The sequence below is a fragment of the Trichechus manatus genome, unplaced genomic scaffold, assembly GCF_000243295.1.
Source record: "Trichechus manatus latirostris isolate Lorelei unplaced genomic scaffold, TriManLat1.0 scaffold00056, whole genome shotgun sequence".
NCBI classification, from domain to species: domain Eukaryota; kingdom Metazoa; phylum Chordata; class Mammalia; order Sirenia; family Trichechidae; genus Trichechus; species Trichechus manatus.
The window spans coordinates 14208138-14233057 of record NW_004443992.1 but is presented as its reverse complement, the minus strand read 5'-3'; the positions used below and the strand labels follow the sequence as shown (position 1 = coordinate 14233057).

At 38.5% G+C, this 24920-nt stretch overlaps 1 protein-coding gene across 3 annotated transcripts; it reads right to left on the bottom strand.

Annotated features, from left to right (window-relative positions):
* Nucleotides 1-5771: 5771 nt before the first annotated feature.
* On the bottom strand, nucleotides 5772-24721 carry FASTKD2 (FAST kinase domains 2). Of its 3 annotated transcripts, none has more exons than XM_004378306.2 (12): nucleotides 24665-24721; nucleotides 23170-23981; nucleotides 20033-20136; nucleotides 19237-19345; nucleotides 18816-18939; nucleotides 18440-18579; nucleotides 17162-17334; nucleotides 11830-11993; nucleotides 10632-10847; nucleotides 10135-10222; nucleotides 8353-8467; nucleotides 5772-7132 (listed from the first exon to the last, which is right to left on the bottom strand). In XM_004378306.2, the coding sequence occupies exons 2-12, from the start codon at nucleotides 23911-23913 to the stop codon at nucleotides 7013-7015; spliced, it is 2097 nt and encodes a 698-aa protein (XP_004378363.1). In that variant the 5' UTR covers nucleotides 23914-23981; nucleotides 24665-24721; the 3' UTR covers nucleotides 5772-7012. The 3 variants fall into 3 exon arrangements, with proteins under 3 accessions (XP_004378363.1, XP_023588795.1, XP_023588794.1); XM_023733027.1 differs by lacking the exon at nucleotides 24665-24721 and adding an exon at nucleotides 24639-24661; XM_023733026.1 differs by lacking the exon at nucleotides 24665-24721 and adding an exon at nucleotides 24547-24609.
* Between the last annotated feature and the right edge of the window lie 199 nt (nucleotides 24722-24920).

Sequence of the window (24920 nt, the reverse complement as noted above, 5' to 3'; positions counted from 1 at the left end):
GAACAGAAAGAGAAGGAAGATATAGAGAGATGAGAAACTGAGTAATGAAGAAAGACAAAAAGGGAAAAAGAGGGAAAAGAAAACAAAACAAATTAAAAAAAAAAAAAGAACAAGAAAAGCCCCCCAAAAAAACAGAAAAGAAAAAAGAAATGCCTTCAGGGATCCCTCTGCACGTCTGTACAAGCTGAGGGGGTAGGTTCCAAGCCACGCAGCACCGCCTGGCCAGAACAGGCTCCCAAATCAAGAAAAGGAAAAGAAAACAAACAATTCAAAACAAACAAACAAACAAAAGCCCCAGGATTCCACCAGTGCAGCAGCCCAGACCGGGAACCAGCTCCACACTCGAACCGAGCTCCGCAGCCCCTCAGCAAGATGCAAAGATGGTGCACGGAGCCAGGTAGTTGAGAGAAAGGAGGGGGAGGTGGTGAGAGGTAAGGAAGAAATCAAAAGAAGCAGAAAAAAGCAACACCAGCAGCCAACAAATGGCACTCAGAGAGCCGGCCCGTTTGGGTGGGTGGAATCCAAGCAGCCGGTGCTTCCCGGACAAGAGATTGTGGCCGCGGGAAGCAGAGGATGCCGAGTGGGGGTGAAGAAGGGTTGGGGGTGGGAAAGGGTATATCACCAATTACCAGTTGTTTTGTCTCCCACTGGAAGCTCCATGAAGCTGCTTTCTCATACGGCCTGTTTGCTGGTCTCTGATAGGAGTCCAAGATGGCAGATCCGTGCTGCGTTAGCTGATAGGGGACCGTTGCATGACTCTCTCCTTGCTCTCCATTCTCTGCCAGTTTTCTCACTCCTTTGGTGCTTGGCTGAGTTCTTTATCTCTTCATTTGATATTTTAGGGTTTCAGGATTGTTGTTTTCTCTGTTCGGCTTAGTTTTTCGGATCTTTGCTGTGGAGGGACAGCGTGGTGCTTCTGCCTAGAGCGCCATTTTGCCAGAAGTCCTATGCAGGATTTTTGATGACCAATTCTCTCAGTAAATTTAAAGATATTTAAACTAGGCCAGTCATGTCAGAGCACATCAGTTTCGTTTGGCAAGTCTCTCTGAGTGACTTCAACGTAGGCACCCACTGACCAGGGAGAGAAAGCTCAACAAAGGCGCCCACCCCCAAAACCCCTTGCTGTGCAGAGTGCTGGCGCCACTGGGGAGGAGGTGGGCAAATTTACATAGGGGCTGAGAAGACCCCTTAGGGGAAAGACTTTAAAAAGCTTTCCATTTTGTCATTCAAAGATTAGAGCCTGAAGTTCAGGGACAGAGAAACACACAAGGGCCAGAACCTACAGTAAAGAAGAGGGAGATTGGGCTGGGGAGGTAGGACCAAAGTCATAGCTACACTATCGCAGGGTAAAGGCTGGTTTGGGTACAGGTGGCCAGACTTGGAAAATTTACTTCACTTAACCACTCTGGCCTTGGGGGTGCTTTGAGGACAACGGCTGAGGGAGTGGTAGTGTCCTCTCAAAGTGCTGTGCAGAGTTCTGCACTAGGGCAGCTGGCTACAGAGCGGGCACATCGATGGCCTGTGGATGGGATGGTTTGGGGCCCACTGGTTCAACAGACAGCCTGTAACCACAGCAGGAGCAACATCGATGGATGTAACCTCTGTTTTATTGATCTTTAATCCAACTGGTTTTCTTCAAGATCAGCATTTAGTAAGATGGGTGATTTTCTGAGGCATCTACACAACCTCCAATTCCTTCAAGGTATCAAAATATGATAGTGTTGGCTCTTCATCTAATTTAACTTAAAAATTATAATAAGATAAAATATTATGTATTTAATAAATTTCATATATTTCTCTCTTCATTGCCTTTTTTTTTTTTGGTAAAAGTAAGGAATGAATTCCTGAGACAATTGGGCAAAAGTTTGATGGTATCGTTCCTTTCCCTCTTCCAGGATAATGTGGTCCTAGCATAAAAAGATTGCCAGAGGTGGAATTGGTAGAGTATGACATTTGTCAGCGACAGAAAACAACGAGCTGTTAGGCTCTAGATACAATTTTCAATTTTTTAAGTTTTTAAAATGGTTTTAAATTGCTTCGTCAGCTACTTTTTTGTTGTTGCTTTTTTTTTAAATTGTACTTTAGAAGGTTTACAGAGCAAACTAGTTTCTCATTAATAACAATACACACGTTGTTCTGTGACATTGGTTGCCAACCCACGTCAACACTCTCCCCATCTCAACCTTGGGTTCCCCATGACCAGTTTTCCTGTCCCCTCCTGCCTTCTCGTCCTTGCCCCTTGGCTGGTGTGCCCATTTAGTCTTTTTGTTTTATGGGCCTGTCTAATCTTTGGCTGAAGGGTGAACCTCAGGAACAACTTCATTACTGAGCTAAAAGGGTGTCCGGGGGTCATACTCTCGGGGTTTCTCCAGTCTCTGTCAGACCAGTAAGTCTGGTCTTTTTTTTTTTTTTAGTTAGACTTTTATTCTATATTTTTCTCCATCTCTGTCCAAGACCCTCTACTGTGATCCCTGTCAGAGCAGTCGGTGGTGGTAGCCGGGCACCATTTGGTTGATCATCAGTTACTTTTATAAACAAAATTTCTTGTCAGTGGTGACTATCAAGAACTTGAAGAGCTTGTCATTAAAATGTCTTGATCAAGTACTGCATGTAGTCATTTTAAGCATACAGCTTGGTATTTATTTCCAGACAGCAAGATCCAGCCTATTAAAAAATCTGACAAAATATTGTTTGTACATTTTACACAAAATCGTATTTAATATCTTCCCTAATACTTTGGATTTTTACTGATTTTATTTTTTGTTATATCATATAAAGACAATATAACTATTTTTTCTACCAAAAGCCCCAAATAAAACCAAATGCTCGCCAGCTTAATGTTTTGGAAATACTACCATTTTCTGGGTGCACCATGATGTGAAAAAGGTAGGAATTGAAATGGAATAAAATGAGCCAATTTGCAATACATGCCACAGTATCATATATACAATATTACACAGTAAGTCTAAGAAAATTATTTACTCGCTGTAACATTCCATGCAGAGGATAAACTGTTGGCTTCTTTACCTTTTAAAATCTAGTTATCAAAATTTATCACTTGTACATCCACCATTGAGCCATCCTATAAACACCTGGAAGAAATAATTCTCAGACCGTATACAGTCTCCCTTTGTATGTTGCCAAATCTCACTCATCCTCCTCTATACAGCTAGCTCTGAAAACCCAACCCGGTGACCTCTTTCCCCTCTAACTGCCTCTTATCTTCTGGTTTAAGCCTTGTCATACACCAAGTTATCTTTCAGCATGCAATAATGGCATCTTCTCTCTCCAACAAGATTGTAAGCACCTTGAGAAGACCTCTGTCTTCACTTCTTTGTATTTCCCCAGAGTTCTCGGTACATATTAAGCTCATAGTGATTATCACCGATTGCTAAAATGCTGTTTGGGGAATCAAACATTAGAAATTGATTTGGATAAACCAATAATTTGTTTTTTGATTAGAAAAGTAATACATATTCATTTCTGAAACATGAAAATACAGGTTCTGGTTCAGCAAGTCTGAAATGGGTCTCAAGATTCTGTACTTCTAACAAGCTTTTGAGCAGCAAGTTCTTAGAAGATAATGATATAATTAACCATTCCAGTAATGATGAACACTTTAGTTTTCAGTGTTTGGCTTTTATGATGTGAAAATATCATATTAACAAGGTGATGAGGATCTTTGCACATATGAAGGAATAATGCAAATATTTATCGGTGTGTACTATGTAACAGGCACACACATTACTAAAAATCTAACTACTGGGTCAATGTCAACAGATAGCATTTTCAAGACTCTGGATATATACAGTCAAAGGCCATTCCATGACAGAAAGCAGATCAGTGGTTTCCAGGGGATGCAGGGAGAGAGGGCTTCTTATTAAGAAATCTAAAACAAATATGTATTTGTAAATTTTACACAAAATCAATGTTTAACATCTTTCTTAACACTTTGGGTTTTACTGATTTTTTTGTTATAATAAACTTTTATAGGGTGGAAACTTTTAAGGGTGATGAATACATTCATTAAGTTGATTGTGGTGATGGTTTTATGGGTGTATATGCATGTCAAAACTTATCACAGTATCCACTTTAGATATATGCATTTATTGTACGTCAATTATACCTCAATAAAGCTATTTTAAAAAATACTAGGGGGAGGAGAGAAGCTACAAAGTACATTCCAGAAAGGTTGTGTTTACATTCTACCAGAAGCAAATGCAAGTGCCTGTCTCATTGCACCTTTGTCAGTATTGTAGGTCTTAAAGAAAAAAAAAAAAAAAAGATCTGCTAATTTGAAAGGCAAAAATAACTCATTTTGAATGTGCATGTCTTTATTATTTGGTTGAATTTTTTTCATGTTGATAAGCTCATGTTTTGTCCTTTCGTTTTTTTTGTAATGTTCGTGTGTTTCTTATCAAATTGTAGGAGCTTTTTATGTATCTATTTGTCATAAATATACCACTTTTTTCCCCTTGGGCTTGATCTTTACCTTTATATATTCTTGATATAAATACAAGTATATTTGTCATGTAATTATAACTTGAATACTGTATTTTTATGCAAATAACACATACACTACATGTTTTTTGCCAAGGGTGCAGCCTCTCCCCCTTGCTATTTTCGTGAGCGAGCTATGCCACGCGTTACATGTGTGGGCATGTTATTTGAGAAAAATATGTTAGACATTTTGAAGAAGTTCAAGAACCCAAAATAAACTATATCTTAACACTGCTCCAAACGCGTACAAAAAAAGCCCAAAGTCAGAACACAGAACTAGACATAAAAATCATAGAAGTCTTTCATAATCACCTAATTTCTTTCACTAGTTGGCTGACTTGCTATCATAAGACTACATCACAAGCAAGCTATATACATAAACATGTCAACGTATACTTTTCTTATTCACTCTTTTAGTTGGTTAACACAGTAAAATAGGTTAATTTTATCCTTTTTGAAATGCAGATAGCAGTACTAACACACAAAATATTCTGTGATTTGCCTAACAACGGTCAAATTAGGATTTATAAACTCCCAATTTTTGCTTATTTATGTTTCCTTTCTCATTGTGTGAGATGGGTACATGAGAGTCACACCCAGTTTTTTTTGCTGAGAGTTAAATAAATATCAGAAAAGAATGCGAATATTTACATATTCTCCTAGAGTGGGAAGTAAACCTTCATATCCATAATTCCGAGAAGACTTAATATCACTTAAAACAAACTGCTTCCCACCACACTACACCTTGAATCTCATATTTTAGATCACAAAGCATGAAGAATGCTAACACCAGAGAGACAGTCAATCAGGAGAGTCTTTTTATCTGCCATGTCAACTAGTACAAACTCAAGAGAATTATCTTCTGAAAAGTTGGTTATAAGTATTCATAAATGTGACCAAATCATCCAATCCTTTGAATATGGGTCATAATTAGCCATTAGAAGAAGCTGATACACACTTAACATTTAAAGCATGTACCTTAATTTTTTTTTATAATGGAATATTTTCATCTCATGTTCTAAAACTCGTAAAGGTCAAATCACTTGGCCAAGTACAGAAAACGAGATGACACCTAATCTTGAACCAGAATCCAGATGTCCTGGAACACAAACTGAAGAGAAGCAGAAGATGAAATGATGTGGAAATCAGTGATGAGACTGACACTTCAGAAAAATCAAATTCTTCAAGCCTTAACTTCCTCATCCATAAAATGAGGTAGGTGGACTAAAGGATCACTAAACGTCCTTCCAGCTCTTTTTTCTAAATGTAAGTGGGCTAAAACCTAAAACCTCTGACAGCTGCTCTCATATTGCTGGAGTTCCTCAACTTTCTCATAAGCTCAGGTCCAAACTCAGACCTATCATTTTACTATCTGCTTAGTCTTGGCCAAATAACTTAATCCCATTAGAGATGAGGAAATGAAGGCCCAGAGGAAATCATACTAGCAAGCTAACATCTCAAAGGGTTGTTAAGATAATGAAAAGAGATAATACACGTAAATATTTAGCAGTGCCTGGCACACAGAAAGATGCTGGATAACTGCTTGCCTGTGTACGTGGGGGTAGAAATTAATACCAATTTTGCATGGCATGCATACTGTAGGTTGCATAAGGGACCACGCCTATTCATCAGTGTATCCTCAGAGGGTCAGATCATAGGTAAGTGGATACATAGCAAATGAACAATTATTTGAACAAAATGAAATAATTAAACAACATAATTGAGAAACTATTTTGAGGTCTGACTCACAACACAGTTGAGCTATATATTTAATTTAAAAGACTTCATGAAATAGTGGGAGGGGTAAAGGGGAGGAAAGTTAAGAAAAAGGAATCACCTCAACAACTGCAAGAGTTACAATAGTAACAACCAATGGCCTCTCAGTTTTAATAAAAGTAGACTCCTTGCCATCTATGTATTGTCTCATCTGTGTTTCTGAAAGGATGGCCCAGGAACAACCTTCAAAAGCATCACTTACAGAGTACTTGGTACAGACACAGATGTCAGATCCTCACCCTAACCCCAGGAGTCTACATTTTTAACCTGCTACCTAACTAATTCTTACACACCCTACAATTTAAGAATCTGGGACAACTACTATCTGGCTAATGCTTGAAAATGATTTGGAGGTATAGCCCTTAAGTTATCTTAAAATAGTTTATAATAGGAGTATAAGATGCAGAACCAAACCCAAGGACTTCCCTGGTGACCTATGGCAACTGAGAAGCCAGTTCCCAGTGTCATAGCTAATGAGAAAAGTAAAACCAGGAGCTCACTGATTTGTCTAACATCCACGCACTGGATGGAATAGGTGTGGTTCTGATTTTTTTTTTCTGTATATTCTAAAATGCCAGCAGCAACATTCCTTCATTATTAAAACTAATTTAACAGTGAACTGAAGTAACACTTAATTGTGGTGAGCAGTCAGGTGAATTCCATCGTAAACTGAACTGTAGTCTTTATTAAAGTTATTTTTACAAACTTTCTTAAAATAAAAAGGTTGCTTTTCACTTTAATACGTGCTTTGCAAATTTACTTCAGCAGTAGGAAGGGCTTCGGTTGAATAAATTTTAGTCTTCAAAAACATGACTGCATCCTTCATCTCTAGTTTTTCAATCTCCCAAGTATTGACCTTACCAACGAAAGAGGAAAATAATCAGTTTGCAAGAAGATGATGACACATCAAATAAAAACCAGTTTAGAGATCCAAGCATTTTAAAGTAACACAAGTCAACTGCTTTTTAAAAGCAAATATTACCTTATAATTACTCCTATTTTAATGGCCTAATTATACTACATGCCAGGGTTGAAGAAAGCTCTAACAGTGTAAAGTTATAAAGACTTTAAAAGTCCTCTAAACGGTACAAAAATTTCTTCTTTCTTGGGAGAAGTCAGAAGACACATTTAGCCCATATGTCTTAAATAGTAGTCCATAAAGAGAAAGGGGCCATCTTAACCTTGGTAATCCATGTGTAATCCAATGGGAGACTGGATTGTTTACACTTCACATTAAGTGTAGGAGCAAAAGAGTGGCATCCCTCTAGATCCCAATACTAACATAAAGATAAATTTATTTGTAAGGTTCTTGCTACATACAGACACATCTGGAAAGGCTATTCAAGGAACGCTGTAGTGCTCGGAATCAAAATAAAGCACAAGGAATAGGAAGAATCACCCTCTTACAATATCCAGCTTTTCTGGGTAACAAACATCTTAGAACAGCCTCACACTGGCCCATGAAAGCAAAGCTTTAATTAAACATCTTTTCTTCCCTTGCTCAAGGTAACTTGGAAATAGATATGGTTTCATGAGTCTTAAATTAAGTAAAACAAAACAAAACAAAACAAAAAACTGTATTACTGACTTTCTACCTCGAAGAAAAAGGATAAAAGATGACCAAATACAACATTTATAAAACCCTTACCTAGTAAATGACAGCAATCGTTTTAGTGGAAACCAAACTATAGACCAGGAATGTTCTTTTTCAGAGAAAACAACTGCTAAAACACTTATCCCAAAAATGCTGACAATTCCCGGCAACTCCTAGTAACTGATTCAACTGCAACATTTCTGACAGCTGTTAAAACGTCAAGGAGCCCTGGTGGAGCAGTGTTTTAGAGCTCCACTGCTAACCTAAAGGTCAGTAGTTCAAACCTACTAGCCATTCTGAGGGAGAAAGATTTGGCAATCTGCTTCCATAAAGATTACAGCCTTGGAAACTCCATGGGGCAGTTCGGCTCTGTCCTATAAGCTTGCTATGAATCAGAATCGACTCGACGGCAACAGGTTTACTTTTTTTTATTATCAATACGTTAGTAACTAAAGAATATTTCATTTGCATTTTTTTCTTACCAAGATCACATGAAAGCCCATTACATTCAAATGCCGCATCTTCATGGCAAGTAATCCTCTCGGGTGGGTTGAATCCAAACAATAACTAGATCTACGAACACATAGCACACCTACTCTGAAAATGAAATTAAACAACAAAAGAAAAGTCACTAAAAAGATTACCATTTACAATCATGTAGCATTCCTACTCTTTGGAGTTTCAAAATTGATCTCTCCACTGACCACACTCCTCACCACTCCTCACTATCTTATTCCTTCACTTTCATATAAAGCGTACGTCATAAACCAAAAGCTTATCACAATGCTTTACACGCAACAGTTATCCCTCAGTCATCTTTAAGGATGGCCAGATTTTTGAGGAGGAAAATTTTCATATATGAATGCACCCATCTTAAGGCTTTCTTTTGCAGTGCTGATTAATGATCTGAATATGATTAAACTATTGGTACAAGTACTGGTGTAGACAATACCAAATGATATATACTCTTCTTGAACAAACCGTCTCATGTACAGGGAGTAACATTTAAATGCCAGAACAGACAGACCAAAGACAAAGAAGAAAGCCCGTAGAGAAAAAGCAAGACTACTGAAGAGATAAAATCTGTATGTGTAACAAAGATGTGGATGGTGTCATTTGTTTTTCCATTGTTCATGTCCTTCTGGAAATATTAATTTCATTGAGAGGAAAAGACCCAAAAAACAAAAAACATTACTATCTTTACTGTCTTCTTCTATACTCTGGCTGTTACCTTAGATAACATAAGAGAAATTTTATATTTTTAAAGGAATGCTCCGATTCTTCACTTTTTCTCAGTCCTTTATGTTGAGAACTACTATGTTATTTTATTATGCCAAAAAAAGTGGAGTATCTGAAAAAGAGTGATCTTTGAAAGGAGTTGGACAGGAAGCCTTTATTGAGGGGAAATGAGTAACACGGGTAGGGAAGACAATAGCTGAGAAAGATGGCTAAGAAACAAGCTAGACGGATTCCTAAAGGGGTCAAAATTACAGAACTGTACGTGAATGGAAAAGGATAGGGATATAGAGTTTGAACTCCTACAGAACTTTTTCTATACTTCTGTCATATTTATGTGCATGTCCTTTGTGCAACAGGAGATATAAATCCCTTCAGGTCAGGTTCCATGTCTGATTCACCTCTGTATGCCTAGAGAGCTGAGCAGTCTTTCCACAAAGGCTGACTGAGCAGGAAGTACGCGCAATATATTACATGATCTTATGCATCTACTTAAAAGGAAGCCATTCTCTCATGCTATAACATCACATTTTTCCAGAGACACCCTATTTGTAGTGTGTGAGTCAATGAGACAGCCTAAGATCCATAGACAGTAGAGATTAATTAAAAAGCTCAAGTTTCTCTAGCTTTGGAAAGGTCTTGGTGGTAAAGCGAAAGATTTATTGGGTATTCGATTACTGTAGAAGTCTCAAGTCTGTATGATCACTATTATATTGTCAAATTTTACCCTGCATGGATAGTTTCAATTATGTTAACACTGCTTTATTGAACTGTTTAGCTTCAAGACCTAATAGAAAAAAAAAAAAAGCCCATTTCATTAAATGGCCCAACTCCTGTCTACTGTATTCAATCACAGCGCCCACACTTACACCTAAGAAGTAGATGAATGGATGAGAAGTCTCTTGGTATGTTACATACAAGCTCCATGCACACATAAGGTCTTACTATTACTACTGCTATTTAATACAAAGCCTTTTAAAATTAAGATTTAACTTCAGAAAGCCCACAAATGAATATCTTTAGGCAACCTTTGAGTATCTGTAGCAGACAATACCCCATCCACATCAGAAAATGGAAGCACTTGACTCCTATTAGCATCCATTCTAATTTCAAAATCTGAAAGAAAAGAATTGATATTAATTTTCCAAGCATTGCTCAAGTGATTTGTTTCAAAACGTACAATAGTATAATACTGCCACCAATAATAATAATAGCAGCAGTTAAAATACACTTGAGAGCTTACTATGTGCCAGACAATAGTCTGTAGATTTTACCTGTAGGCTTTCATTTACTCATCACAAGAACCCTATGAAGTGGGTACTGTTATTATGGCCATTTTACAGATAAGGAAACTGAGGCTGGTAAGTGCCTAAGGTCTCAGTGTTGGTAAGTAGTAGAGTGAGAATCCAATCCCAGGCAGTCCAGCTCTAGAGTAAAGGCTCTTAACCACTACTCTAAACTCTCACAGTAAACTTCTAATCTTTTGTCAGGAAATAAATAAGGAAAATCATATAAAGTCCCATACCAATATAATAATTATGCGGCAACTGTACATTTTTTGAGAAGTATCCTTCACCTCCCAGAAGGCTACTTAGCACCTCTTCAACCTTTGTATTTGGATGTACTGGTGCTGACAGCACTTGTGGCAGTGATATGTCTATAGACCTATGGTAAGGAGTATCATCAAGTTCTAGACAAGTATCCAAAAGATGAAGCTTGTGAACATTTCTCTCCACATGATCTAAAAAGGAAAAAACAAAATATATTTATATTATTTTTTTCTTAATTATTTAAGAAAAATACTGTCATATTTTAAAAATTGTTATTAATACGCCTATACTTCTAGCTAACGTTTCTTATCAGGAGGAATCTCTGTATGTCTCCCTAGTCTCCAGTGTTTAGATCAATGCCTTGCACTTGATAAATCCTTTTAAGGTTTAAAATATCTTTAGAGATGATTCAGTCTAAACCTCTCATTGCACAGATGAAGAAATGCCCAGGAATGTTAAAAGGTCTTTTGATGAGTTAATGGCAAAGTTGGGACTAGGAACCAGGTCCCCTGACTCCTGGTTCAAGGCTGCTGCCCCCACACTGAACTGCTTGAAAAATCAGCACATGATGTTTATTATTTACAATTCAATTTTGGTATTTCATACTTTAAAAAAAAATTAACCATTTTATTCTCAGATCATCGAATTCTGTATATCTATACTGAAATTGCTTTTTCCTTACTGAAGATTCAAAGTCAACAATTAATTTGGTTCAAGGAGTAGATAAATTTATTAATTTGAATTAAGAAACTATTTGGCTTCTTGATCTAACAGGCTGTGCCCTCATTCCAGGCCTTGAGTGACCAAGTGTTTACAGCTGCAAAAGTTGGCTGAAGGTGGCTTCCAAATGTGACACGAAAGGATTAGGAAGTGCAAACACCTCTGATCAAAGGATAAAGAACAACTTCTAACACTGAGCTTCTGTCACTAAATAAAAGACATGATGATCATGTGTTCCTTGTTCTTTCCTTCTGTATGTATGATGTCATTAAAGGAGGCTCCACAGATTAGGCAGCTTCAGGCATTGACCGATAACATCACCATTATTGGTCCTTTCCTTCAAACATCTGCTCTGCATTTTGTAACTAATACTGCTCCGACAAAGATCTCATTCAGATACACAAGGTAGCTACTGGTAGTGCTTTATTTTGGTCATGGAAATTGACATGTTACCTGACGTCAGCAGCTCGCTAATGATGTCCTTTTGGAGAAGCTGATTAATAGCTGCCAAGGGAAAATGGTTCATCAAGCAAAATGAGCACACAGCATACAACAGGTTTTCAGAAGAGATCTGGTGAAGATAACCGGTCAGAGCACCAGCCATAATGTCTAGGAACCTTCAGGGGAACAAAGGAAAGCCAGTTTTTAAACATAAATAGAAGGCAAGGTCACAGTAGAGCTGGTGAGGTGCCACAGACCCAATGGCTATAAGGAGTACAAAAAAAGAGATTAAAAAAATTAGGCTTGCAAATAAGTATCCACACATTGTTCAGAACAGGTGGATTAAGTGTACATACTCTATAAATGCTGGCTATTGCTATATGTGTAGGAGCCCTGGTGGCACAGTGGTTAAGCACTTGGCTGCTCACCGAAAGGTCAGTGGCAGCCGCTCCAAGCGAGAAAAATATGGCCGTCTGCTTCCATAAAGATTACAACTTTGGAAACCCTATGGGGCAGTTCTACTGTCCTATAGGGTCACTATGAGTCAGAACTGACTTGACGGCAAAAGGTCTGGTTTTTAGTTTATTGCTGTATGTCTTGCTCAGAGAAAATGCTTTACAGGCTTTCACTCATTTAATTCCCATACAATTCTACGGAGTAGGCATTATTATCCTCAGAATAAAGATAAGTAAACAGGTTCAAAGAGGTTGAGTAACTTCTACAAGGACACACAGCCAGAAAGTAGCAGAGACAACACTGGAACCCAAGTCATCAAGCTCCAGAGATCATCCATTTAACCATTATTTTAGATTTTTATCATGAGTATGTCTATAAGGCCTGGAACACCACTGTTGTATAACCAATTAAAATTCTTTAGCTATCAATACTCTGCGTTAAAAGAACTACAGGCCTGGTCTTACCATCCACAGCTGGTGGTACGCAGTATACAAAGTAGTCAAACACAGGGAAAGAGAGGAAAGCTCAAAATTAGGTGAAGTCACCTGCCCTGATTGGTACCACCAATAAACGACACAGATATCCTTTAAATCCAAGTTGGTCTGACTCCCAGGGCACATGCTATATATTACATGAAAAAAAAATGAAGTACATGCAAAGTGGAGTCACTGGGTGGTGAAAACAGTTACGTGCTTGACTATTAGCTGAAAGACTGGCAGTTTAAACCGACCCAGAGGTGCCTCAGAAGACAGGCCTGGCGATCTGTTTCCACAAGGTCACAGCCTTGAAAACCCTACAGTGCAGTCCTACTCTGCATACATGGGGTCGCCATCAGTTGGAAGTGACTCAACGGCAACTAACAACAATGCATGCAAAGTACTGTGATAGCAATAAGGATGGAAAGTGGACAAAGTAGCTTTTGGAATAAGTAGAATTTCAGCAGGTGGAAAGTAGAGAAAGGGGAACATCATCTGAAACTGAGCAAAGAAATGGAGCCTGAAAGCACATGGTATTCGAGCAATGGTGAGTAACCAGTGAGGCTGAGGAACAGGGCAGTGATTCTCAGGCAGGGGGCAAATATGCTCTGAGGTTAAGTCCTTATTGCCAATGAGACTGTAAAGGAGAATGTTTAATAACTGGCAGGTGCCACGGGCAGGGGCAGGTGGGTGTGCGAGGTGAGGAGGTGGTGGTAGGACAAATAGAACTGGCGGAGTTACATGGGAATGGAAAAAATGTAACAGAGCCTAGAGACAACAGTGAAGCAGCCCTTATTAAACCGATAACTGACTGCCTTCCAGTCAGCAGCGGAAAGGGCATGGGTGCAGGCCATGGGTGAGGCCTGGGTAGGGATCATCTCTCCAGTGTTCCCCTGCCCCACTCCTTCTGCTGTCCCTCGCGCTTCAGCAACTCCAAATTGCTTGTCATTCCCTGCACATGCTCTGCTGTTTCTTTCCTCCATGCCTTGCTTATAGAGTCCCTTCTGCTCAGAATGTTCTTCCCTGCTTCTCCTCTCCTGGTTAACTCCTATCTGTCCATCTTTTAAGGTCAGTTCAGGCACCGTCTCTTCCAGGCAGCATTCCCTGACTCTCCACTTTGTCAGGTTAAGTCCCTCCCATTTCCATATCCTGTACAAAATTCTGTCGCTCCAGTTTTCATGCTGTATTTGATCACCAATTTACGTGTCTACCTTTCCCATTACACAGAATCTTCTAGCAAGAACTGCTGTGTCTTATTCATTTTTGTCCTAAGCACCCAGGTATTTGGTAGATGTTTGGTAAATGTTAGCTGAGGAAGACAGGAGGAGGAGCGTGTTAGTGAAAAAGGATGAGTCAAGAACAAGGAGCTGACAACATGATAGACATAATTAATGTCACTGAACTGCACGTGAGGATTGTTGAAAATGGCAAATATTTTGTTACCTATATATTTACCACAATAATAATAATAAAATGGATAATGAGCTGAGTTCTAGAATTATTGAACTCGAGACACTTGTGGGATGTCCAGGGACCATATACAACCCACGGAGACTGAGGTCTGGGTTCAGGAGCACACTGATGACCAGAGATGCAAATCTGGGAATTATCCATAGAATAGGAAGTACAGGTCAGGACAGAAGACACCAAACGACTGTAATGACAGAGGTTAAATGTTGAATGTTTTCTTCTTTGGAATTCAAACCCAGAAAGATACTCTGGATTTAACAACCCTCTGTCGCCTCCCTCCCCCGCAACTGGCTATCACATAAAGTGAAATCTAATTAATGTACCGTACACAGATATACGACATGCTAAGTCAAATTTTCTACCACTTTCCTGCCTAATTCATCTTTTCTAGTCAACTTTCTTTCCAAACCAAAAAAAAAAAACAAAGCCGTTGCCATCAAGTTGATTCCAGCTCACAGCGACCATCTAGGACAGAGTAGAACTGCCCCATAGAGTTTCCAAGGAGTAACTGGTGGATTCGAACTGCCAACCTTTTGGTTAGCAGCCGAGCTCTTAACCACTGTGCCACCAGAGTCCAGATGCTTTGAATTATCCTGTTTCCAAAACCTTTGCCATTCCAGCCCAAGAAGCCCTCTTCCTTCTCCATAAAGCACTCATTTGGTACTTGCCACTTACTGCCTTCCTCTGGACGTACAAGACTTGCCTCCTCACCTCGTCTAGAAAAGACAGGGGAAGACAAACTTCTTTCTCTATAGTCCTAAGAGTACCAAATTCAGGCAACCACACATTTGTAGGCATTCAGGAGAGTCTCATTGATTATTCATGATCTACAATTGCACTCTCATTGCTCCATTTCTCCAAAGGAGAAATAATGAGGTGAGGGGTTAAGGGTTATACCAGTTTCTTAACCTCAACACTATTAGCATTTTGGCCTGGATCATTCTTTGTTGCAGGAGGCTGTCCTGTGCTTTGCAGGATGTTTAGCAGCATCCCTGGTTCTGCCCACTAGATGCCAACAGCAGCTACATCCCCTACCCCTGGTCATGCCCTCTGGGAGGCAAATGCACCTCCGTTGAGAACCACTGGGTTACATAAAAGCAAAGAAGAGAGAAAAAAGGACAAGGTTCATGATTCTTCTCCTGTACTGATTCTGCAACTGATGAGTCTGATTAAATTTCCCTATCTTTATGTGGCTAGGTTAAAAGATAACGAGGTTAAAATTGTTAAATTGTTCAAATATAACAATTTTATTGGGTCAAGTTATCTCTTGGACTGCCTGGAGTTAGCTGAAAAACTCCCTAATCAACCAGTGTTTGTTCTCCTACTCACATGAAATCTGTCAGGCTGTTTCCAGAGCTGTAATAACCACTCAGGTTGACAGTATTGGTCTAGTAAGTACAGGAGACACATAGGAGCCAATCTCGTAGGAAAACCAAGCCAGAGGAATAGGGAAAGTTTTATGTTGGGGACATTTTTCAACTTTTGTTAATTAAATGCCTACTCTGTGCCAGGCCCTGTGCTAAGTTCTGGTGATAATGGGAATCTGGGTCTGATACTAGAGAACTTTCCCACTGACTGGCAGAGAGACTTGTTGGCAAATAATTACAGTTATGTAGTCAAGGCTCCGTCAGAGGTTTGTACGTGTCAGGACAAATACAGGGGCTCTGACGGAGTCAATTTGGGAAGGCACAGAAAACACAGTATGAGCTGAGTTTCACAGGAGTATCAGTTCAAAGGAGAGGAAAGTGAGTTGCTGCTTTTTAGTCTGCCCAACACCACTTCTTTGATTAACTTCTCAAAGGTTGGGCATGTGACCCTAAACTCAGCCAACCAGAGTCTCTCTTTTGGAAATCTGAATCTTGAGTGACTACCACAGGGACAGAAGGCAGCTGGAGTCAAGTTATTTGAAAGCTTGTGAATTCTTACCACTGAGACCCTCAGAGCTGCCCTAGTTTGTCCCTCCGAGACATCTGTGACCCACAATCTAATTTTTTCTACTCTATTCAATACTATTCAATACAATTGCAAACAATTATATAGTGTTTACTGTGTGCCAGACATTGTTTAAGAACTTAGCACAGGCTAACTCATTTAACCCACACAACAACCCAATGTGACTCACCCATTACACACCCGCTGCTGTCGAGTCGATTCCGACTCACAGCGACCATACAGGACAGAGTAGAACCGCACCACAGAGTCTCCAAGGAGCGCCTGGTGGATGCAAACTGCTGACTTTTTGGTTAGCAGGCATCGCTTTTAACTGCTACGCTACTAGGGTTTCCTCAATGTGACTAGAAATAATTAATATTCCCATTTAATAGATGAAGAAACTGAGGCACAGGGATGATAAGTAACTTGCCAAAAGTCAAAGCAGCTAATGAATGGCAGAGCTGGGATTCAAACCAAAGCAAGCTGTCTCCAGATTCTGTGCTTTTATTTACTCTTCTAACAAATAACTTTTTATATGTGTTTCTGTTTTTCAATGACCCCTAGAGAAAGAGAGAAAAGATGTTCTAGGTGGAAGGCAGACATGTGAAAGCGCGTGGCATGTATGAGGAATAGCTAGTGAAAACACATGGTTGTGGTTAAAACGAAAAGATTACAAAGCAGGAGCTTGGAACCTAATGAATAGTTAGGGCTCAAACTGAACTATGAACTCAGAAGCTGTAGGAATAAGTTGAGAGTGTTTAAAATGAAAACTCTTACAGTGAATTAACAAATATATCATAAACCCATAGCAAGACCAGGAAGAGCAAAAGTAAAATAAAATAAAATTCTGTTTACCTTCAGAAGTGAGTAGGAATACTATGTTTTATTTCTTGACATAGATGATGGCTATGGATGTATTCACTTGTGATAATTCACAGAGCTTCTGATTTGTAATCTTTTCTATAAATATGTTACGCAGCAAGAAAAAGTACAAAAGAACAAGTACATACTCTTTGTTCTGGCATTTGTGGAAGTGATTGAGCGAAGAATACACATGAAGAATAGCGATGGTGCTTTTCATGTTTAGGAATCTGGGTTCATCCACTACTTTCTTCATAAACAAGTCCATCAAACCAATAGGTCGAAAGCCAAAAGTTTCAAATAAGATGAGGAGTAAGAGAACCTTAAAAAGAGAGAGAATTGAGGGAAAAACTCTTTAATAATCATAGCATGCTAACAGTAATTTTTTTTAAATCTCAAAAAATTTATAGAGCAATGGAACTATCCTGGTCAAAACAATATTCCTTAAAAAGGAACAATTAATTTTTTCCTCACAAAATCTGTCCCATTAATTCTTAAACTGTTATGAAGTTAATAAGCAATCTCTTTTTATAAACTAAGAACCAAAGTATATAATGGTTTCCGTATTTCATTTCCTTTAAAAATAAATACTTTCCTACCGGCTTTTGCTACACCAGATTTGAAATCTGCCTTTTCCAAAGTTTTTCAAAATGACTGACTCAGTCTTGAACTGCTCCCTCCCCAAACCTAGATACTTCCTGGATTCCAATATATGAGATAATGCAAAAATTCTATATTCAATATTAATTTCTATAAGATATTGTGATAAAAAGAAATTTTCCAGTTCATCTTCTATTTCCCTCTTGGTCCCTCTCACTTACATGGTTATTTCTTTTTCCAAAATCAATTTCCATGGTAAACTTAATAGTCACCTTCCTCACATAGTACACTGAACCTAGAAAACTATCATTTTTACCACCTACTTCATTGTAAATCATTTTTACCAGCTGCTTCATTTGGATGTTTATACTGCTAACACACACCTGAATGTAAAGACTTTTAGTCTGGAGGAAACAAGCAAACTTTCCATGAAAAGAAACTAGAAATGATCATTAAGTAGTAACGTTTTAATCTTCAAAAAGAAACAGTCTGTCACATTGCCCACTTTTATTACTCTAAATCTAACAGGAAAAGTGGAAATAGAGAAATAATGCTAAATACATAACCAAATACCATACAACCTTTTGCAAAAAGAACAAACTTTTCACGATATAATTTTTTTTTCAGATACAAAGATGGTCAGAAGATTAACAAGTACCCTTGGGCAGAAATAATAAGGAGCTAGTTTTTAAAAAGTCAGTTTAGCATTGGAATATTTTTGGTATCTTAACTTTATAAAGCAAAAAGGGAAATACGTAGAATGCTAAGTGAATTAGCATGCTTCATGAAAGTTTCTGAGGCTTATTCTAAACTGTTAACACACTCACTTGTTTCAACTTCCAGATGTCAAAAGTTGTAGCCACATAATCTGCTATTCCCTTGAAGAGATCTAAATTACGGTATCGGAGGTCTTTGCAGGACTGCAATATGCTGAGCAGTATCTTAAAAGGACATCCATGGATATTATCTTTAAAAATGAGTTAAATAAACAAAAATTACTAGATAGTTTTGAATGTAAGACTCAAGATGCTCGATATTTTTTGTTTCTTTAGAAAAAATAGCATTACATTGTATAAAAAAGCTACAGGCAAAAATACAAAATTTAGATGCCAGCATATCATGAGATATTTTCATACCAAAATTTTTAAAACAAATATAGTCCAAACCCATAGGTCAGATGTTATAAAAGAAAATTTCTCTTACCTATGACCATCTTACTGCATTCATTCAAGAGTACAATAGAGCGGTGATTCATGGCAGCTAGTACCTCAAACATGCGCTGGCTATTCAAAATAGAAAATCTGTCTAATTCTCTCAAGGCTTTCATCTACAGAAAAACAAACCTAAATTTATCATTTGTGGCAAAATAAACTGAACTTTTATTTTTAAATAAAAAAAAGGATAAAGCTTGAGCAAAAGGAGTCTGCAAATAGATATATACATAGATAAATACACTTATATACACAGATAAATACAAATCTACTTCTGTCATTTCACTTTAGCAAAACTAAACCTAAAAGCACAACAATGTCCTCATAAAAATTGACTTTAGAAAGTCATAGCAGGTCACAAGAAATATCTTTTTCACATCTCACACACTGGAGAAAATTTGGAAGGCATTTACCTCTAGTTTCTTTTTAAGAGCAATCGGGGCATCTTTTCCAATACATTTCATCACCGTTTGTAATGTGAAGACATGTTCTATTTTCCAAACTTGCTGATCAACTAGCATCCTGTCATCAAACACAATAAATATCCCAATTCTAGAATCTTAGAACCAGAAATCTTAAAAGTTCATTTGGTCCAGCTCCTACTTGTTATAGGCAAGTAACATGAAGCCCGTAGAAATGAAGTGATCTGCCTGCCCAAGGGCGCGTCAGCAGTTAGTTAAAGATCCAGAACTGGTCTAGTACTACTTCCTCCCATATTATTCTACTGTCTTTATTAATGAACAAATGGTATCAGGTGATTACAGTAAGATATCCTAATGCATAGGCAATAAAAAAAAGAATTAAGTATTATTCTCACTGACCTGTGGTATTAGATCAGTTGCATCCATTTTATAATTTATAAAATTCAAGTTACTTTTTAAGCCCACCCAGTGTCATGTGCCCAAATAACCTTTGTGAATGGAATGTACGTGCCAATTTTCCCCCAACCCACATCAGTAATATGTTTTAAGATAATTTAGATCTCAATATTACCCACACCTTTTTAATGGTGGACCCTAAAAGTATTATTTTCAGCTTTACACAGTCCAGAGCCAAGTTGTTAAGTTTAATAAGGTATTGGGTTGAAGAGTATAACTACTAACAAAGCATCTCCCCCACCCCTCAAAAAACAGCAGGCCAGTTTTCATCTCAGTTTTTTATAAGAGGAACAGAAAAAAACACATGAAGAAAGCCTAAGAGAGTCCTTACCGCAATCCTGCTCGAAGAACGTCCACATTCTTGCACGGCTCCATTGCCTCTAAAACAGCTGATAAAACTGAAAGGCATTTCTCATCACACTCATTGATACGTTCCTAATGAAATATAATTACAAACATCACAGGTGATGAGCCCACAGTAGACTACCTCAGCCAAGAAAAACCACTGAACTGATGCTTTCGATTAAAGGATTAAGTATCAAACCAATAATTCATACAGTCAGTCCAGAATAAACAGCATCTTTGGGAAAAAAGGTGTAACACTTAAGCGAATTTTCCAAATAACTGATGCTCACCCTTACATGCATCAACACTTTTTTACATTCATCATTATCACTGAAAATCCATTTGATACTGATTACTCTGCTTCTGAAATAACTTTTATCAAATATTTTTACTTCTTAGAACTAAAGGTCATCATGAAGACAAGCATAAATGCAGTCATGTCAAGTATAATGAGATACACAGAGTAATTTGCCCTTTCCTAAAGACTCTTAGATGGCCATGCCCTTACAATCATCCTATATGCTTTCCTGAGTATCAAGTTCTAACTTCAGTTGTGATTCTTCTGAGTCAGATCTGCAGCCATGTTCTACCACCACTATCTGATCTCAAAAAGCCCTGGTGGTGCAGTGGTTAAGCATTTCGAATAACAAAATGGTCAATAAGTGAGTAGGTGTAGTAACACAGCTTACCTAGTACTCTACACTTTAATTACAGCTACTCTATATGCCTCACCAGAGGAGTTGTGATTATATCTGAAGAAACTTAGGCTTAAAGAGGTATGCTATTTTTCTAAAATTGCATGACTAACAAGTCATAAAATTTTGAGTCAGAAATAGGTAATAAGAAATGGATAAGGTTAGAAGGGGGGAAAAAATTTTCATTCCCATGGAAGGGTTTCCATAACTATTTACAGCATTCCGTAAGTATCTGCTGTGAAAGAAGATTACCTGGCTATGTGAAGAGCAAATTCATTGATAGTTCATTGTCCTTTCATCTCTAGCTAAATTGTGTTCACAACAGTTCAACAGCTTATTGAGACACAAGCATACATATTCTTACTCTACTGTCCACTGCTCATACTTCACCAATGCAGATGCTAGCTGATGGGAAAATCTGTTCAAAATCTAGTAACAGCATCACTGACCAGGTAAAGTAACTTACTATAATCACTTTTAAATAACTACATAGGGAACTAATACTCAATCTACTAAATAAACACAGATATTCTACAGTTTAGATACACACATACTATATTAATTCTTGGTTGAGGACATATGGAAATCATAGTAATGTTATAAAGTTGAGAACTCTCAAATAGCTATAAACCAAATCCATGAATTCTACACCTGGATACAATATATATCAGATCATCCTCAGGAAATTCCTGTTTTTAAAAATTATTTCATCATGATCATTGGCTTAGAAGTCTGAACGCTCCACTCTTAAAATGTAAATGATTATTTTAATGAGATAATGCTTTCTTCATCACGTCTGGGGCCATTTCAAGGACATAAAATCAGTCTTATTTGAAATCAAAAGTGCCTCCCTCCCTCTAATTTCATCCTTCCCCCAATTTATTTTTCATTCATTCAGTGATCAAAAATACAAATTTAGCAAGCTGATTCTTTTATTAAAAATCTTTCCGTGGGTTCCCATTGCCTACAGGATAAATCCAAACTCCTTACCCAGGCATAAGAGGCTCTTTTAATTCAGCCCCTATTTTTCCAGCCTCATGCCTTTCTCTTGAGCATCACACAAACATCCTCCCTTCCCTTGTCTCTCAATATATACAACCCCATCATTCTGTACTTCAGCCACACTGAACTACTTTCACCTCCCCAAACTTCCCAAGCTTTTTGCTCTACTTGAAACACCATCCTCTTTGCTACCAATTCTTTCACAAACTGCCGGTCATCCTTGGACTCCGCTTAGACATCATCTCTTACTGGGCCTGAATCCCAGTTCTATCATGGACTACTTACTCAACAAAGATTTATCAGGCACCTACATATAGTGACTCTAACAGATATGTGACCTTGGGCAAGTCATTTAACTTCTCTAAGCCTGTTTCCTAATCAGTAAGACGAGAGTGATAATGCCTACTTTAAAAGGCTACTGTGGTAAAAGACCAAAACACAAAAATCAGCTGTGCTTCTATACACCAGCAATGAAAAATTTGACGCACTGGTAAAAGCACTTCACCAGTACATGAAAAGTAGAATAAGGACACTGGCAGACAATCTGAATCTCAGCTCTGCCACTCACTGTGTGACCTTAGCCAAGTTGCTTAACATCACTAAGTCTCAGTTTCCTCATCTGCAAAATAAGGTAACATCGACCTTGCAAGGCTGTTGAGAGGATTAAATAAGATTATATGAGTAAAGGGCCTAGATACTCAACAATATTAGTTCCCTTCACTTCTCCCCTTCCTTCAACTACCTAACCTTTCCTTATATGTTTTGCACCTCCCCTGATTTTAGCCTCTTCACTACTACACAATCCTGGAGAAGGAAAATAAATTTAAAAATATTTCTACAGCAAAAGGAAGGAAAAACCTAGCTAACTTAAGGTTCCTGAATCATGTAATACACACGCAGAAATAAATATAAAAGAAACTACCACTCCATTGAGAGTCTCTTTCAAGGAAGCTAAATCTCTCTTCCTCCTCCCCACTCATTCTTTCAAGATACACTAAACAGAGTAACCAAAAAAACCAAACCCGTTGCTGTTGAGTCGATTCTGACTCATAACGACCCTACAGGACAGGGCAGAACTGCCCCATAGGGTTTCCAAGGCTGTAATCTTTACAGGGTCAGCGAAAAAGAGGAAGACCCTCAATGAGATGGTTTGACACAGTGGCTGCAACAATGGGCTCAAGCATAACTATGACTGTGTGGATGCCGCAAGACCGGGCAGTGTTTCGTTCTGTGTACATAGGGTGGCTTTGAGTCAGAACTACCTGGATGGCACCTAAAAGCAACAACAATCTTTATGGAAGCAGACTGCCACAGCCTTCTCCCTGGAGCGGCTGGTGGGTTCAGTTAGCACCGAGCACTTAACCACTGCACCACCGGGGCTCCCTAAACACAGTAAAAGGAAGTTTAATTCTCCTTTTGATTTTACCTGGACCACCCTCAGCAAAGTCTGTACCAGCAGAGTATTCTGAGGGATTCCAAGTTTCACCATAGCTTGAAGACTGAACAGGAGGCAGTCACAGTGCATGATCTTGGCTTCTCTTATCATTTGTTCACACAGCTGGTTAAACGAAGGGTGGTTAAACATCAGTTGTTTTTCAAAGTGTTTCTGGTCTTCCGACATACTTTTGGCAATTTTCCACATTGCTGTGAAGTAGTTACTACTAGGAAATGCAGGAGCTTTTGAAAATGCATCTAATACATCACTCACTGAATTACACTCCTGAGACAGTCTTCTATAGGTTATAGGGGTTGGTTTTGCTTCGTTGATAAGAACATCTTCATTGGAGACCTCATGATGAAAGTTTATTTTCTTCACTCCATCATCAGGTGTACCAACAGAGACAAAAAAGTGTTTTGAGTCAAAGGACAGTCTTCTAGGACAAAGTAATCTGTCAACTGTAGGGACTGTTACAGTGCTTATGCCGTTTGTTTGAAAGCCCTCATCTCCCGATTTAAAAGTCAGTGCATTCTGAAAAAGATATCTAATAGATGAATGCACTCTATTATCAAAGTCATTTAAAAAAAGGTTTCTTGGGTTCCGGTTTGGATGAACAATTTTTGGTCTGCAAAATCCCAAAAGATCTACTAGCCTCACAGTTCTTCTGCTTGCTGGAACTAGGGTACTGAATTGTCTGAGGTTCCATAAAAAGCAACCTGTTTTGTTATTCATTTTGCTATCCAATGAAACACTTTTGAAAGCACTTCCACAAGTGAAAAAGAACACAAGCAGTCGTTTTCCTGTAGAAAAGGTAAAAAAATTAAACCAAAACTTTTACTTAAAGAAACGAGATGCATTTAACAGAGACTAAAAAGGGAATCTATCCAGCCATTAAAGATTTACATTAAAACAACAAAACCATTTTACCATTAGGGGCTTCCTCCCCTTCTACAACAATGTGCACAGTGTTTTAAAGTATACAGGTTACTTTGGAAGTAGCCGTTGTGTACACATGATCTTAAAAAAAAAAAAAAAAATCAACTTTATTTCTGGTGGAGAAGTGTTCCAAAACGCTTCCTCTGCAAGAGGGATATTATTTTAGCACTACCTTGCAGATGTCTTCAATGAAAATAAGGGTTTAACATTAATGGATACTTTTTAACATGAGGATTTGGCAACGACCAAACCCTATTAAATATATGGACTTGGTCAAGCAGAATGGCTCAGAAAGGAAATAGAAAATGAATGCGATGTTTGCATATGGTCTGCGTTTGAGAGAAAGTAAGACCAGCCAGCCTCACCAGCGCCCAAAGACAGTTCAGGAGCCCCGTCCTACGGGGAGCTGGACCCCCAGCATTAACCCACCTCCTAAACTTAGTGTCAGACGACTTCTGAGATCTTTCTCTGCAGGACAAGAAAGCTAGCGGGGGTTGTGGGGGGCGGGCACTGACACTTACTCCGCCGATTCTCGTCCTCCACTCACCTTAGGTCAGAACCCCGTGGCTACATATAGGCGCAGTCATGACAACATCCCCGCGAACTGCGCGCATCGCGAGATGTTACGGATCCCTTCATAGGTCAAGACTGTTCTCTCGCAACTGCACCGTTATTTAAAGGGGTGAAAGTTCGATGAAAAGAATAACTAGTTTTCTTGAATACAGAGGTGAGGAAAGGGTAAACCATCAGGCTCATAAAGGGAATGTATGTCTGTGCATGTACCCCCACGTAACCCCTTCAAG